This window comes from Trichomonas vaginalis, chromosome III (assembly GCF_026262505.1).
Source record: "Trichomonas vaginalis G3 chromosome III, whole genome shotgun sequence".
In the NCBI taxonomy this organism is placed as follows: Eukaryota; Parabasalia; order Trichomonadida; family Trichomonadidae; genus Trichomonas; species Trichomonas vaginalis.
This window is the reverse complement of record NC_067205.1, coordinates 22,557,387-22,573,973: the sequence shown is the minus strand read 5'-3', so window position 1 is coordinate 22,573,973 and position 16,587 is coordinate 22,557,387. Positions and strand designations below refer to the sequence as shown.

General features: G+C 31.7%; 10 protein-coding genes and 1 pseudogene across 11 annotated transcripts, besides 7 other annotated features; 3 read left to right on the top strand and 8 right to left on the bottom strand.

Moving 5' to 3' along the window:
* Nucleotides 1-10,548: part of a mobile genetic element that runs on past the window's edge.
* On the bottom strand, nucleotides 555-797 carry TVAGG3_0745780 (uncharacterized protein; the record flags this gene model as incomplete). Its single annotated transcript, XM_051245019.1, has 1 exon — nucleotides 555-797. The coding sequence occupies one exon, from the start codon at nucleotides 795-797 to the stop codon at nucleotides 555-557; it is 243 nt and encodes an 80-aa protein (XP_051091606.1).
* On the bottom strand, nucleotides 846-1,316 carry TVAGG3_0745770 (repellent protein 1 family; the record flags this gene model as incomplete). Its single annotated transcript, XM_051245018.1, has 1 exon — nucleotides 846-1,316. One exon carries the CDS (start codon nucleotides 1,314-1,316, stop codon nucleotides 846-848), a length of 471 nt encoding a protein of 156 aa, XP_051091605.1.
* TVAGG3_0745760 (uncharacterized protein) lies at nucleotides 1,347-2,921 on the bottom strand (the record flags this gene model as incomplete). The annotated part of the gene is made up of 1 exon (XM_051245017.1): nucleotides 1,347-2,921. One exon carries the CDS (start codon nucleotides 2,919-2,921, stop codon nucleotides 1,347-1,349), a length of 1,575 nt encoding a protein of 524 aa, XP_051091604.1.
* Nucleotides 3,084-3,395, bottom strand: TVAGG3_0745750 (uncharacterized protein; the record flags this gene model as incomplete). The annotated part of the gene is made up of 1 exon (XM_051245016.1): nucleotides 3,084-3,395. A coding segment is annotated over one exon (312 nt), but the record flags the coding sequence as incomplete, so codon positions are not given.
* On the top strand, nucleotides 3,423-3,656 carry TVAGG3_0745740 (uncharacterized protein; the record flags this gene model as incomplete). Its single annotated transcript, XM_001303987.1, has 1 exon — nucleotides 3,423-3,656. One exon carries the CDS (start codon nucleotides 3,423-3,425, stop codon nucleotides 3,654-3,656), a length of 234 nt encoding a protein of 77 aa, XP_001303988.1.
* Nucleotides 3,681-4,532, top strand: TVAGG3_0745730 (annotated as a pseudogene). Its single transcript has one exon. A coding segment is annotated over exon 1 (852 nt).
* Nucleotides 4,586-5,152, top strand: TVAGG3_0745720 (HNH endonuclease family; the record flags this gene model as incomplete). Its single annotated transcript, XM_051245015.1, has 1 exon — nucleotides 4,586-5,152. One exon carries the CDS (start codon nucleotides 4,586-4,588, stop codon nucleotides 5,150-5,152), a length of 567 nt encoding a protein of 188 aa, XP_051091602.1.
* Nucleotides 5,221-5,715, bottom strand: TVAGG3_0745710 (organellar and viral DNA polymerase type B; the record flags this gene model as incomplete). Its single annotated transcript, XM_001303989.2, has 1 exon — nucleotides 5,221-5,715. One exon carries the CDS (start codon nucleotides 5,713-5,715, stop codon nucleotides 5,221-5,223), a length of 495 nt encoding a protein of 164 aa, XP_001303990.1.
* On the bottom strand, nucleotides 6,068-7,092 carry TVAGG3_0745700 (organellar and viral DNA polymerase type B; the record flags this gene model as incomplete). The annotated part of the gene is made up of 1 exon (XM_051245014.1): nucleotides 6,068-7,092. A coding segment is annotated over one exon (1,025 nt), but the record flags the coding sequence as incomplete, so codon positions are not given.
* Nucleotides 8,167-9,003, bottom strand: TVAGG3_0745690 (organellar and viral DNA polymerase type B; the record flags this gene model as incomplete). The annotated part of the gene is made up of 1 exon (XM_051245013.1): nucleotides 8,167-9,003. A coding segment is annotated over one exon (837 nt), but the record flags the coding sequence as incomplete, so codon positions are not given.
* Nucleotides 9,496-9,562: a mobile genetic element.
* Nucleotides 9,683-9,791: a mobile genetic element.
* Nucleotides 9,932-10,039: a mobile genetic element.
* Nucleotides 10,549-16,587: part of a mobile genetic element that runs on past the window's edge.
* TVAGG3_0745640 (KilA, N-terminal/APSES-type HTH, DNA-binding family) lies at nucleotides 10,837-11,664 on the bottom strand (the record flags this gene model as incomplete). The annotated part of the gene is made up of 1 exon (XM_051245012.1): nucleotides 10,837-11,664. One exon carries the CDS (start codon nucleotides 11,662-11,664, stop codon nucleotides 10,837-10,839), a length of 828 nt encoding a protein of 275 aa, XP_051091599.1.
* Nucleotides 11,730-11,766: a mobile genetic element.
* Nucleotides 12,523-16,403: a mobile genetic element.

Below are 16,587 nucleotides of genomic sequence, written 5' to 3'. Positions count from 1 at the left end.
CGGCACTGCGCGCCTCCTTACCCATTATATGTGTATTTGACACTTTACAAAACCGTTAACGTATATTTTACAACACAAACGACAACACTAACTTAACCTTAAATATTTACAAAACCACCAACCACTTCACCTCACTAACGTTTTCACTAACGACTTTACTACGGTAAAAAATAAACGTTCTCATTTACAAAAGTATTGCAACTCTTCCCATTGCTTTGCTTCACACAACAGTTCATATTCTTCACTATCGCTGCTGTCACTCCAATCGTCAGAGTCAAAGTCACTGTCAAAATGAATGTTAGTAAGTTTTGACAAAGCTAATGAAACACGCTTACCGTTTGTATCATATGCTTGTATAAACTTTCCATTATGCTTGTAGTCATAAACGCTCAAACTAACTTTACCCTTTCTCCCTCGTATCTGATAGAATGTATTTTCACGAGGAACGAAGAACAAATTCTTAAACTCATGACCGTTGTAGTTTGTTATCTCAATAGTTTTCGTCATTACATCCAAATAAAATTTTTCAGTAAAAATAAAACTAATGAAATATTTTATTCCTCACTGTTGTCTGCTTTCTCCAACTCTTCTAACTTCTTCTTAAGTTCAGCAATGTTGTCTTCATGAAGTTTAATCTTCCTTAATATACCTTCTCTATCTAATGGTTGCTTTATCTTTCTAAACTGAACTCTACCATCCTTCATAGTATGAATGTAAAAACCTTCTGGAATAGTTCCTGATTTAATGTATTCTACCAAAAACTTTTGTTTCATTGCTTCAGTGACTTTATTTGTCATTTCAATCAAATAAAAATTTTAATATTAAATAAAAATAACGTTATTTTTTCAGTAAGGAAACGCAGGAGTTTTACGATTTATTTGAGGAGTAGGTTCTGGTTTAAATGTTGGAGTCGGTTTAGGAGTTGACTTTTGAACAGGAGTTTGTACTTCCATAGGTTCAGGAGTCATTGAAGGTTTTGCTTGTGAAGGCGTTGGTTTTGACGTTGGTTTTGGCGAAGGTGTTGGAGTTTGTTTAACTTCAGCTACTTCAGTATTATTTACAACATTTGCTTTATTTCTTTTCAACATCATAACTGCTCCTGCTGTAGCTAGCAAACCTAGTGGGAGACCATATCTTATATAAGGACTTGACCAAATGCTATTTTTGACAGGAGCTGGTGGAACACCTAACCTTGGTGAGACTGCTCTTTGCCATTGTGCAGCTCGTAAGAAATATTCAATAGGTGCTCCATAATCGTTTGGTAAAGTTTGTTTCACAGATGGTGAAGGTTCACGAGAGCTTGATGAAGAACTCATTTATAAGCTTTAAAAATAAACGTTCATCCTTTATTCCTCACTGTCGTCCGCAGCTAAGTTATAGTCATCTAATCTTATTATTGGGATTCCATTAGCACGCACCTGAATGGCAAAGCAACAATCCCTCATAAATCCAATAAGTGGCTTTGGTACATTTTCAGTTGCTAGTTCAATAGGTCCTTTAACAGACAATTTGTATGTTATTGGAGCAGTAGATGTTTGACCCTGCATGAAGCAAAAGTCCACTTCTGTTGGAAAACCACATAAGAAATGTGTGTTGTCATAGCTATCCCATTTATGTTCCACACTACCATCATCCACCAATGACCTCATAACATCTTCATTAAATCCTATCATATCATTGTTTGTATTGCAAGCGTTCGCAACCATTTCATAAAATACAGGTCCATATGATTTTTCAGGTTCTGCAGGCATATTTCCATAAGCTCCCATGGAAAGCTGAAGATATTTAAACTTAGGGTTCTCAAAATTAACATAATAGTTGTCTTTCTTTCTAAATAGTGCCCAAATACTTTTAACATTAATAGGCGTATAAGCTGCTGTAAATGTTGCACTTGAACTATCTGTATTCTTTGAGAATGAACCGTCCATAGGAATCCAATCCATAACTTTAACAGGAAAACATAAAGCCTCGTTTGTATAATGTTCTACAAGTTCTGTATAAATGTTAGGGTCTAAAGAGAATGACTTTGGATGAATGAAACATTCATTAAAATCCATCTTTGTTCGAAATAGTTGCTGGGTTACAGTTGTAATAGTAACTGTTCCACTAGCTTCTACTGCCTTCGTTATCATAGTGAATGGTTCATTCCATGGAACAAATTTATTTGTCGGTGGATTTGAATCTGAAGCAAATGCAACTTTAAGAGTTGGATTGAAAGCAATGATATCATTTACAGATATAGATGTGCATTGTAAGGCGTCGCTACTGAACTTTACTTTAAGCTGAATGTTTCCTGCAAAAGCTGGAATAAATCGAATAGCTTCTAATGGAAGGAATCTTCTAACAGGAATTCTTAAACGAAGCTTAAAATCAAATGATTTTCCTGCTGTAATTGGACCACTAACAATTTGTCCTGTTCTGCATGTTCCCGAATGACTCCATACATCTTCATGTCGAGTCTTTGAGAAAACATCTACTTTCTTTATTTGTTCGGTAGTTTGTGAGTTTGAAGTTATATATGCTTCTTCTCTTGCGTTGTCTTGAGAATATACGATACGACCATTTGCAAGGATTTGATATCCAGCAACTGCATAGAAAGCGTCATCGAAACCAATCCAAAATCCTGGTGGGTTTGTTTTATTGGAACCTGAACCAATTTCTTTATCTACAATAAATTGACCTTCCATTTTATACGTAATGAATGTATTGTAAAGGTCCAACATATTTTCACCAGGAGGTGAGAGATTGAATGTTACCCATGTGTTATCTTTAGCAGTTCCAGGTTGTGATGGAATCTTTGCGTCAGAATATTTTCTATTAGTGTCACCAATTTGAACTGCATTGTCTATGATATCGAAATATGAGCGAATCTGATGAATATGCTCTGCTGGAGTAAATTCGTTTAACTGTTCGTTCTGCATGTTTTTCCTTCGGATAAAAATATCTCTTTACTTCATTATTCTCACTCTTCTTCTTGGCATTCGTAGTGGAAGTTGTTTCTTAACATTTTCAATGAACTGTACATTCTCTTTTGTCTCAACTTCTTTCACTGGCGGGTCAGGATTCTTTGACTCGGTTTGTTTTTAAATGAAATTCACGAACTTTGCAATAAGCTCTTGGTTCGTTATTGAAAGTACATCTGGCTTCTTTTCTTCTTGTTCTTTTGGTGGCTCAGTTTGATCAGAAGGTTTTATATGGGCTTCGCCCTCGGTGCCATGCACCTTAATGCTGTCGCTCTCTGCATTTGCTAATGGTACCTTTCTTTTTCTTACGTATATTTTACCATCTTTACTCTGACTTACGTAATAGAAAGGATGTTGTATTCCTCTTGCGTCATTTAATATAATAGACTCTCGCTCTGATTTTGACAAGCTCATTTTACATCGGTTAAAGTTTTAAGTTAGATTTTTATCCGCAGTCAAATGACTCAGACAATAGATGTTGAAGCATTGAAGAAAGAAATTCGTGAGCAAATTTTATCCGAACTGAAGGAACAAAAACCAGAACAAAAGCCAGAGAGACCAAAGAGAAAACTTAGTGAAAAACAACTTGCTGCATTAGCTGCTGGAAGACAAAAGAACCCACGTTTGCTGGCGAAGAAAGCTAGAGAAGAAGCTGAAGCAAAAGCTAAAGAAGCTGAAGCAAAGAAAGAGTAAATGGTTTATTTTTATCCGAATTAAATGTATAGACAAATACCTTTATCTGTTGCGTTCATAGTGAAAACCCTGACGTCAAAATAAAGGGGAACAGAGTAACGTTTAAGTTTCCACCAGACTGGATTGTGAACATAAATGAAGAGAAGTACATTGGCATAACATATGTATATAACACGTGCTTTCAGAAAGGTTGACTTTATACTTCAAGTCGAGATAGAAAATGACGAACAGTCTTTAAGCGCCCAAAACATTCACATATACAAATACTTTAAAGACGATACAACATTGCAACAATGTATGATTTCATTTAATGAAATGTTCGAGAAAAAGTTTAACATTGAAGTACAAACTTTACAGCCTTTACGTGAGTTTGTTGCACAACTGAAAGAAGAAGGTAGTCAGCCACAACTTATAGACTTTCATTATGAATTTAATGAAAATGAAGATGGAACTCATGACTGTCAATTCATTGTATTCTCACCGTTAAACAAATTAGCTAAAGAGAAAGAAAATCCATTACGTATAAGATTTCAAATCTCTGAACCAAGTGATGATTTCAAAAATGTTTTCAATTATGATGCAATGCTTCCGAGGAAAAATGATTTTTCCGAAATTAGATTTCCAGGTATTTGGGATAGAAAACAAGCAATATTATATTCAAACCTAAGTAAAGGAGTTGAAAATAAGTTCATTGGTCATACAAGAAATTCACCATTACCAAATCCTAAATATTACAAACTAACTGGTTTCAATCGTGAGTTTTGGATAGACATGTACTCAACTCATGACCATAAAGCACCAGTGTTCTTGCCTCCAGATAGAAAAGATTGTTTATACATTGAAGCTCAACTCTTAAATTCTACAATAGCTGTATTGTAAAATCTACGCTAGTTTTATTTTTTCTGAAAATTTTTATTTGAGTGAAAGGCATGGAAGGTGAAGGACATTGGCAAACACTCGAACATGACAATGACTATGAAATCTTTTCAGAGTACCCTTATCCAATTAGACGTATAAGCAATAAAAGAGTTGTTAGTGAGTTTGACCAAGGAGATGGTTATATTTGTGTAAATTTAAACAAACACAAGCTGATGAAACATAGAATAGTTGCAGAAACTTTCATTCCGAACCCTGAAGGACTTCGTGAAGTAGACCATATAAACAGAGACAGAGGAGACTTTCATATCTCGAACTTAAGATGGACGACAAGAAGAGAAAACATGAGAAATATTTCTGGTTCAAATGGCTATTGGTTTGACATTGTTGACTCTCTTCCTGAAGACGCTGTTGAAATTATACAATACTCATATCACACGTTAGAGAACTACTACTATGTCCCAAGTGAAGATGCCTTTTACTATTTCATGGGAACTCAATACAGACGAATGAATGTCTTAAGACAGTATAACAAAGATTATATAAACATTACAGATGTAGAAGGAAGAAGAATAAAGCTGTCTATTGCAAAGTTTAAGAGAGACAATGGTTATTCATAAATGACAAAAATATATGACCTCATTATTTTTATCACGAATGACCTCATTGCTGACAAAAATAAATGACCTCAGAACTTCAACTTACGAATAAAGCTTGTTTTAGTCGTTATTGAGAAGTTAAACTTCTCTTCAAATGCAGGTGTAGCAGACTTACATAAGTCAAATCCAATCTCTTGACCATCATAAAGTGCTTTGTAAAGTTTCATTAAACTGAACTCAGAGTCTTTGTCATATGTTCCAACAGGTATGTGAATGTTCTTATCTTCATTGTAATAGCATTGTATAGCTTCAGGAAACATTTCATTAGCTGTTAAAGCAAGAACGTCTTGTTTTACACCTTTACAACGTGCATGAAATGCAACTTCATTTAAATCATTCTTGAGTAAGTCTATGTAAGTCTTCTTTCCACAAAATATTGACTTGTATGCTAAACTTTGTTTTCCAGGTGTTATTTCTGCGAAGTCAGAATGGAACTGACCTAATGTTTTACCAATAAGTTCTCTACCGTATCTCTTCTTAAACTCTGCTGCAAGCTTTGGTATGTCTTCATTGAAAATATGCATGCTATCACAGTCCTGGTAAAATATTTGAAGTCCCATATCTTCTGCAGTACAGAATACTTCGTTCACTATTCTCTTCGACATTGACAGAATATTAACACCAAGTGGACAGAAGTTAAAGTGTCTGCAAATGCTTTTCGTTAGCTTGAAAATAGTTTTATCCGAACCATCCAAACCTTCGAACTTCACTATATGATTGTAGTTTCTGATGGCATATCTTATAGCATCTTTGTCATCTACTATGGTTATTTTTGACTCAATAGGAGATAGAATAGTTTTGCCATAAATACTGTTCAGAATGAGCTTTATATTTTCTTGCAAAGGATTTCCTTCTTTCTTATACTTTAACCTTAACTCAAACAACTTCTTTACTTCATCTCTTATTCTAATATCTCTGTTTCCATCGTAATAGTATCCTTGCAACACTTCACATTTGACACCTTGATATTTTATGAGGTCTTGTAATGTTATATGGTCAACATACATTAAACAGCAAGTGTTTGAACTTCTGGGAACGTTAAGTTCTGGATTTAGTTCAGGGTCACAAACTATTAAAGGAAAGTGTCTATGTATGCCAATCTCTTTTATCTTAATGAGAACAAAGAAGCCAGACATAAACTTTTCACCAATGGGTTCCTTTTGTTCGTCATCGAATAAATGTCTCATGAGATACTCTGTGCTTAACATTTCTTTCTTCATAACCTTTGGAATTCCTTCTAAAGTATAAAGTCTTGCTATAGCGGATGGATATAATGAAACAGCGTCGAAGTCAGCAATGAGTTTCTTTTCGCTCTTTTGTTTCATGTTATCTGACAACATACATCTTCCACCTTGAATACAGCGTGAAATAAATTCTCTTGGTTTATTTGAGAGGTCATATAAATTTCCATTCGGGAAGTACACTCTGTTCTCAAATAATTTGTTAGCAATTGAACAAATGCTAACGTAGTCATAAACGTTTAAATCAAATTCTTTCAATATGTCATTGCGGAACTTAACAAAACCTTCTCTTAATATTCTTACATCTTGTTTGCAGTAAAACGTGCTATACTTTTCTAAGTCGAAGTGGTTTTCATCTATTCTGCAACCTTTGATGGAATCTATGTTTTTCATGAATGTATCTGCATCCTGGATAAACTTACATGCTTCAGAAATGACACCAGTTCTGTTGTCATTTGCTAACAAAACACTGCTGTAGTAGTTGTATGGAAATACTTCTTTCGGTCCTGTTTGTAAGTTAAACATAGCAGGAAATAGTTTAAGCTTCTTATTTATAACACTGTAAGAGTCTTTTATAATAATTGCCCTTCCTTTATATAAGCCAGTTATTTGCATTGTTCGTGAACCTTTAATGATGGGAGTTCCTTTCACTTCTGTCATGTGTCTTAAGATGAAGTTTATATCATAACTGAGGTTATGGAAATATATTAAACTCTTGTCAGGAAGTCGTTCCAAAAATTCTGTTGCACAGTTCTGACCCCAAATGCTTTCACTCACTGAACCATCTTCACTGTCGTAACATATGTTAAAAGCTTTATGAAAGCCATCGGTACTGCACTCAAAGTCAGCAAAGAAAACGTGCTCAGGAATGAACTTACATTTAGCTTTATTTACTTCTTTTGACTCGGCTTTCTTCTTCAGTTGTACACAATACTTTGGAGCATATGTCAAATCTTTAAATGGTGCAAGGTTCTGTTTAGATAAGTCAGTCGTATATGTGAAAAGTTCTCCATAAGAAATAGGTTCGAAATATTTGCACTCCCACAATGTTTTCATAACATCCCATAACGGTGTTGTTCTATCATAACGAACAATATATTTGTTCTCTCTCTTTGTATAAATCTTCATCTATTTCTCAATGTTCATTCCACCACACTCCTTCAAGATTTCTATATAGTTGCGAATGAAATATGTTGTCATTGGTAATCTTTCATTTAGCATGTAGTGGTCTTCAACAAGAAGTAAGTCAATAGTTCGAATAGTTTTACATTCTTTTGGTATGTATCTCTTTATTTCATTATGTCTTGAGTCATTGAAGTAACCAATGGTAACATTAAATGCTATACCTGTTGCATCAGAAATTTCTTGTACTTTACTTTGAGGAAAGTCTCTAACACGAATGACTTCTCTCATGTGGTCTACCGTCTGCTCATCTACTCCAGCCTGAATGCAAGCATAAACGAAACAATTGTCTTCTGTCATAAGTGTTGCAGTTCTTTTGTTCAGTTCATTGAAGATTTGGTAGCGTTCAAGATTTATAGGTAATGTGCAAAGATACTTCCAGAACTGACCGCTTCTCTTCTTATAAAACTTCTTTTCACCATTATCTTTCCAAAAGCTTTCTATAAGTGCTGGGTTTCCTGTTTGCTTAAGAGCTTCCAAAATGGCTTTCTGGTCATTTGTCAGTGTGCTTTCATCTCTATATGGTCTCTTTTTTGGCTTTCCTTTCTTAACATCTGACATCGTTAAGCCTTCATATTCAGTTAAATCATACATTTTTATTTCGGTAAGATTCTTTATGTTTGTCAAGAAGAAGTCATAGTGCATTTCAACAATACCTGCAGCATTTGCTTCTATCTCTGATATAAAGTTCTCCTTCAAGAGCTGATGTAGTAATGTTCCAATATTATTGAGGTTTAACGTAGAACATTCATACTTTCCACCAAGTTTATAACATACCATCCATCTCTGTTGTGAGTTTATTTTAATTTTCTCTAAGAGTCTCATGAAAACCTTACCGAAATGTTTGTGTAAGTAGTCTCTGTTTGGTTCATCTAAAGCTTCGATGTTAAAGTCAATGAGTCTATTGCCTGACTTCACATTTCTCTTCCTATTCTCTTCATCTTTCTTTAACCATCTCTCACCTTCTTTTGGTTTGTCGTCAATGGAACGAATGACATCATTAGCTTTGCGAACTTGTTCTATAGCACTTTTAAACATCTCTCTTCTCTGTTGTTTCAGTGTGTCGTCTCTCTTTCGTGTTTTACCAACGTTTGCATTTGTTATGTCATACATTTCTCTTCTTACTTCATGAGGTACAGCTCTTCTTGTTTCACCAACGTTTGAGTTCGTAAGTTCAAACAACTCTTGACGAACGTCATGAGAAAGAGCTTTACGAGTATGACCAACGTTTGCATTTGTTATGTCATACATTTCTCTTCTTACTTCATGAGGTACAGCTCTTCTTGTTTCACCAACGTTTGAGTTCGTAAGTTCAAACAACTCTTGACGAACGTCATGAGAAAGAGCTTTACGAGTATGACCAACGTTCGCATTTGTTATGTCAAACATTTCTCTTCTTACTTCATGAGGTACTGAACGTCTATGATATAAGTCAATAGCAACGTCATTTAAAGGAAATGCTCTTGCATGGACTTCGTCCTCGCCGCGTTGCGGCTTTATGAACTCATGAATTCTATCATAACTTATTGCACCATTATAGTCATTGAGGATGTCAGCGAGTGCTTTTTTGTTTGTTGCGTAATGCTTTGCAACATCTATATTAGCTTCTGTAAGAAGTTGTTTTATTTCCGAGTGTTCTAACTTAGACAACTTCCGATACATCTTTAGTAGGAAATAAAAAAATATTTTTTGAAAAAATTAGATTAGATTTTTTTAAGTTATTTTTCAAAATAATTTAATATTTTTATTTTAATGAAACACATGCAAGATTGCAAGTTCTTTTCATACAATGCTCTCGCTACTGCCATCAAGAATGAGTTCAATGGTGCTTCAAATGTTAATGTTATCTTTAACAAGAAGTTTGTGAAAGAATCTAAGTTCGGTCATGTTATATACGAAAACGATAAAAACAGTTTGACAGAAAAGTGACAACTTTACGTGTCAAAAATATAAAAAGTGATATTTTATTCATCATTATCTTCTTCATAATTTATTTCATATTCTTCGTCTTACCAACAAAAGATGGGAATGTGAACAATTGCGGGCAATTTTTAGCCATTTTGGCTTGGAACTAGAGCCTGCGAGGTACATGGATAGTATCAGTACCTCACAGGCTCTAGTTCTCTATATGGCGCCGAGAAATTTTGGTGAAATGTGGTCGCATTTCACCAAAATTTTTTCGGCGCCATAGGATGAATTGGAGGGTGAGAGATATTATTTCATACAATACTACTCTCACCTCCAATTCCCAGCCAAAATGGCTAAAAATTGCCCGCAATGTGAACAATTGCGGGCAATTTTTAGCCATTTTGGCTTGGAACTAGAGCCTGCGAGGTACATGGATAGTATCAGTACCTCACAGGCTCTAGTTCTCTATATGGCGCGAGAAATTTTGGTGAAATGTGGTCGCATTTCACCAAAATTTTTTCGGCGCCATAGGATGAATTGGAGGGTGAGAGATATTATTTCATACAATACTACTCTCACCCTCAATTTTAATTACTTAAACTCATTCTATTTTTTTGACATGTAAATGTCACTTTTACTGAGATCTGACACAATGTCAGATCTCTTTTTTTCGTATATAAGAGTCAGTATGTCAGACCATTAGCTATCGTCATTGACCGCAAACGTTATACTTCACAAGAGTTAGCAGTAGTTTTGAAACAAAAGAGTTTCTTCGTGAATGTCAAAGATACACACTATACTGTCATAAAGAACTCTAACATTGACTTCTTCAGTATTGCTTTAAATCTTTCCGAACAGAAAGAATATAAGAAAGGTGAAACAAATGTGAAATATTATCCTTCATCTCTGAAGACAATAACGAACAAAGATGTTATACAGAAATTCTTACCAAAGGTTGAAGAAGCTTCTATTGACATTGACGAAGGAAGTGAAATGGTTGAAGAAATAGACCCTGAAGCTATTTAAGCAAAAATTATTTTTGGTTAGTCTTCATATCGATATTTTACAACAATTCCCCAATGTATAAACTTTTCATACGCTTTTTCATAAGCTTTATATACCTTCAGAAATTTTGCATAATCTTTAGAAGCATTTAGATATTGTTTAAATGCTTTGTATGTCTTCAGAAATTTTGCATAATCTTTTACATGTTGTTCGTTCTCTTCTTCTGTCATGAGTTCCGAATATTCTAAATTCATGTTCTTTCATATGAGATAAAATTTTATAAAAAAATAAAATTAGCTTAGATTTTTTTTATTCTTCCTCTTTGAAGTTATCGAAATATTCTGTTATTTTTTCCTTCAGTAATGTTAAGTCTTCTTTGAATGTAAGTATTGTGCAACCTTTGATGTCATAGTGTGTTTGAGGAAGAGTATTTTTGACAATTTCCTTTATTTGCTCATTCGGTGTCATTGAAATCGGTAAGTTTTCACGATAGAACCAATTTCTGTCAGATTTATATATCTTAGCTAAGTCGTAAAAGCTCTTGTTGTTTCTTCTCACTAAATGCAACATAACCATGTCACTGTCTTCTTCCTTCTCCAACTCTTCAGTATATATCATATACTTATAACTCTTTCCCTTTCCTTTTGGTACTGAACGTGGTATTCTTTTCTGTATGCTTTTGTCTTTGGATTCAATGACTTCATCTTTTGCTTGAAGTTTCTTTTCCATCTCTCCACGTTCTGCTTTATATAGTTCATCTAACATCATGAAAATATAACAAGCATAACGAGGTGAAGCCCACATTGCTACAGCGTTTACTAAAAGTCTATGAATATAATAACCTTTCAAACCAGGAGCCAAATTCTTGCGATTTTCGTACGGAATCTCTTCTCTCGGTTTTCCGAGGGAAGCAATCATATGAGGAAATTCTTCTAAAAGTTCTTTTGTCTGTTGGTTTTCAAACCAATGATATGCTTGCTTTGTAGAACGAAGAGCGTTCATTATACTTTGCATCTGGTACATATCGTCTTTGACCGAACGAATGAGGCGAAGTTGTTTGTTATATTGTATGTATTCGTATTCTTCATTTATGGCTTCATGAACGATAGCAGTTGTTGTGTTCTCTAATGTTGTCATTACTGTCTTTACATACAAAATAAAAAAATAAATAAAAAAAAATTCTAACTTTATTTTTTCTGTTGTAATAAACAGAAATTCATCAAAAGTGACAGCTCTCAATTTTTTGACATTTGTAAATTCTAAATTGAATGAGAAAAATGAAATAATACTAAGCATAATACAATATTCTAGATTTAATTATAATTAGGAAAAAGTTAGTTTTGAGAGTACTTTTCATAGGCATATAGAATGAAATCTTCTGAAAAATAATATCACATAAACTCATATTATTTTCTAATATATAACTATTTTATATAAAAATCAAATTCAATGATCTTAAAAGCGAAGGATAAACCTCAAAATTTACGAATATAATGAGTGGGAATATAATGCTTATCTATCATAAAACCATATGAAATATTAATTTTTGCTTTACGCCTAATTTTTGACGACAATTAGCAAAAAATGTTAAATGTTAACACTCAGTCCATTTGAATATGAAAAATAAAATTGACTTTGATTAAATGTTTTTATTTATCATGCAATTCTTCTTGCGACCAAAGATTTGAATAAAATTTCAAAAAATAAGATAGCTTAAAAAATAATATACGGTAGTGTTTACTAATAGATGAATAGTATATAAATTCTATTAAAATGGATTTGATCCAAAAAAATATATAAAATTTGATCATAAATAAAATCGTTTTAAATTACTTCTTCATTTAAATTGAGGATGTTTTATTGTCGTCTGGAAAAAGTGACAAAATTATTATTGTCGTCTAAAAAATAGATTTTTCAAGCATGTTTCGGTACCTAAATAAAGGAAGAACATCAATTCCGTCTATGTATATAGTATGCAAACACGCATGATATATGGAGATATAAAAATTGCTCACATTTGCTCACATTTTGGCACTTTTTTTGTACGTTTGTCAAAAAATTGTGAGGAAAATCTCACAAAAATAGTCAAAATGTGAGCAAATTTTGAGAAGTGCTCACATTTTGACATACGATTATTTTCATACGTTTTTTTGATGAATTCTAATAAAACTTCATTACCACTTTCAGAACGAAGCGTAACTTTTCAGCACGTAACGCTCTATCATGTGTAGTGACATATTATTCAAAAAAACTCAGATTGCTTATCTTATAATAACAATTTCATTAGAAAAAATGCACGATTTCACGCTAAAACTTTGAAGCAATTCTTAAATTCGGATAAAAAATCGATATGTATTACACTTTAAACTTCAAAAAATGGTTCAAAATTTAGACTTAGTTTATCTTAACAATATAGCAGATTTTAAGCCGAACAAGTAGGAGTAATAGAAATAGCTCTTGAAAATAATTACAATTAGTAATATGTAAGTCAAAGTTCGAGTATTCTAATAAATAAACGTTCCGGATTTTCTTTACTACAAGAATCAATACTTAATATATAGAAGCAACAGTAAAAACTTATTAGAGATTCAAAAAGAAAGTTGACTAAAGAGAATCTTTTTATATAAGTAATTTTATTTTTTTGAAATACGAGATCGAATAAACATGTATTTTATTTTATTACTATAATAATACGTTTTTACATAGTAAGAAAGTTTAGAGACTGAAATGAAATTAAAAATTGAGAAAAAAATAAAGCTTTTCTATAAAAATTCATATTAATATATAGTATAATGATATTACAATTTATTGATAGTTGTGTTAGAAAAAAGGTACATTCACTATTTTTGACAAAATTTTAAATTTTCATGGGGTTGTAAATCTTATAATAACTAGATGAATAAGGAATAAATCCCAGTATGATGTGCATCATTATATTAAACACTATATGTAAGGCTGGTGATTCTATTAACACTTATGAAGATCTATAGTATTTGAGCAGATAAATTTGATAATTTCCAAAACTCTTATATTTCAAAATTAAAGTGTGCGAATGCATTTAAATGAGAGCAAAAAGAGATTGATGCTGTTAAAACTATGTGTTAATTTGCAATTATTTCGCATCACAAGAACTACCCAGTAAATTCGGCTATCTTTCTTTGCAATTATTCTCCATTATATATATAATATAATGGTTAGGGTTTGAAGAAAAGTTACTAGAGAATTATTGACTTTTGAAATAATGCAGAATTTTACTTGAAGAAATCATTAATTTATGAGTTCCAAATTGCTAAGCATGACGAAGGATCATTAAATTTGCTACAATTAAATACACTTATTGCAGAATTAAGATTTTTGAAATTAAAAGTTTGAAATATTGCCTTTTTGAATAAAAATTTAAATTTTATTATATAATCATGATAATATCTTATAGAAATTAAAAGAAAATATTTTAAACCATTCAAATATTTTGAATGTCTTATCAATTTAAAATATTAAAAGATAGCTTGATTTTATCATCATTAGTTGTTATCAAAGTTTTCTTCTTTTGATGAACAACAGTAAATGATTTGTTAATTACTTGTCTTCCTTTTTCGCAGCAAAATCGAAAGTTATGATGATAATCTTGCTCTCAATTTTGAAACTCTCTGATTTACAAGTAAGCATTCCTTTGGAAAAGCAGTCCTATTCTGTTTTCAAGATATTTTAAAGCCTCAATTTCATACAATGCGCAGATCTATTCGAAATTGCAAGAACTCTCAAGAAAAATGCAGCAGCAAAGAAGATTCCATAGTTTCTAGCATCAAAAATTTACAACCTTAATACAACAGTTAAAGAGAAGCTCGAAAAGAAAATATTTAACCATAAAGCTGGAAACCATTCGATATCTACTATTGGATCTAATAAAAAGTTAATTATAACATATTTAACATGCTATTTGTTGACTTTGTTCCATTATATTACCATATATATCTTTTTGAAATCTAAAATATTTTTACAATTTTAACCATGTGTTGTTGAAACCATATATCAATCTTAGCTAAAGTATAGTTTATGAGTCTGTCACCATCTAACGTATGAATTTTCAAAAATGTCAAATATGTTCATTTTTTCTGTAGATTCAGCCATAATTTCACGTTGTTATACTATTCAACTATTATTTAATATTTTTATCGATTTAAATATATGATGAGATGCTTAGTTCTCCTGGAAATCGATTTTTAATCGCAATTTTAACTTTCCAAAAAAATTCAAAAATAAAAATCCCTCTCAATTTTCTAAGTTTTATAACTCGCCAAATCTCTAGCCAATTTTTTTGGCCCGTATAAATATTGTTTGGCACTATATAGGGATGCTATTTATCATATTTTCATCCCATTTTACTGTTATCGCCTAGTGAATGTACCTTTGTTAGAAAAAATATACAACTAAAATGTCAGTTTTAAAAAATTTAAAAATTATATTAAAACAATAGTCATTGAGGATGGTTAATTGCAAAAACTCAAGAAACTATCATTATCTCTCTTTGCTTAACACATCTACAACTGGAAACATCATTCCAAATGAAGTTCCTCAGTCTCGTCAAAATTTCTCTCTCATCTACAACAAGCTTAACTCAAAACTCAAGAAACTATCATTATCTCTCTTTGCTTAACACATCTACAACTGGAAACATCATTCCAAATGTTGCATTCAAGAATCCTATTATTATTCTTTCTTTCAATCTTTTATATTTACTCTTTAAATTCTAATATAATATAAATTCTTCATTTCCTTTGTTTAAACTTTTTTCATTTTAATACCATTTTATCAGATAGTAATTTTTGTTTTTCTCTGACCAAAAATCTTCTCAATTTAACTCCACCTTCACAAAAATTCATTGAGTTCTCTCAAAATTCTTGTATTTTTGGTATACTTAAAGTATCATCTTCAAATATTTTTTTGGAGAAAATTGACTTTGCATAATATCGTAATACTTTTTAAGGCAGATAGATTTACCGTAAGTTGAAGAACTTTTAATTTGAACAGAAATTATTCAACAAATATTCTTTTTATTTGATCAATAAATTGTAATATCATTATACTATATATTAATATGAATTTTTATAGAAAAGCTTTATTTTTTTCTCAATTTTTAATTTCATTTCAGTCTCTAAACTTTCTTACTATGTAAAAACGTATTATTATAGTAATAAAATAAAATACATGTTTATTCGATCTCGTATTTCAAAAAAATAAAATTACTTATATAAAAAGATTCTCTTTAGTCAACTTTCTTTTTGAATCTCTAATAAGTTTTTACTGTTGCTTCTATATATTAAGTATTGATTCTTGTAGTAAAGAAAATCCGGAACGTTTATTTATTAGAATACTCGAACTTTGACTTACATATTACTAATTGTAATTATTTTCAAGAGCTATTTCTATTACTCCTACTTGTTCGGCTTAAAATCTGCTATATTGTTAAGATAAACTAAGTCTAAATTTTGAACCATTTTTTGAAGTTTAAAGTGTAATACATATCGATTTTTTATCCGAATTTAAGAATTGCTTCAAAGTTTTAGCGTGAAATCGTGCATTTTTTCTAATGAAATTGTTATTATAAGATAAGCAATCTGAGTTTTTTTGAATAATATGTCACTACACATGATAGAGCGTTACGTGCTGAAAAGTTACGCTTCGTTCTGAAAGTGGTAATGAAGTTTTATTAGAATTCATCAAAAAAACGTATGAAAATAATCGTATGTCAAAATGTGAGCACTTCTCAAAATTTGCTCACATTTTGACTATTTTTGTGAGATCTTCCTCACAATTTTTTGACAAACGTACAAAAAAAGTGCCAAAATGTGAGCAAATGTGAGCAATTTTTATATCTCGATATATGGAGTAGCTCTTTATCTGGCTAAAAATCCTATTATTTGAAAATTCGCATTGTCGTCTAAAACCACCAGACGACAATAATAATACCCCATTTAAATTATAACAATTATTTTTGGTTTTATATTTTTTTGGATCAAATCCATTTTAATAGAATTTATATACTATTCATCTATTAGTAAA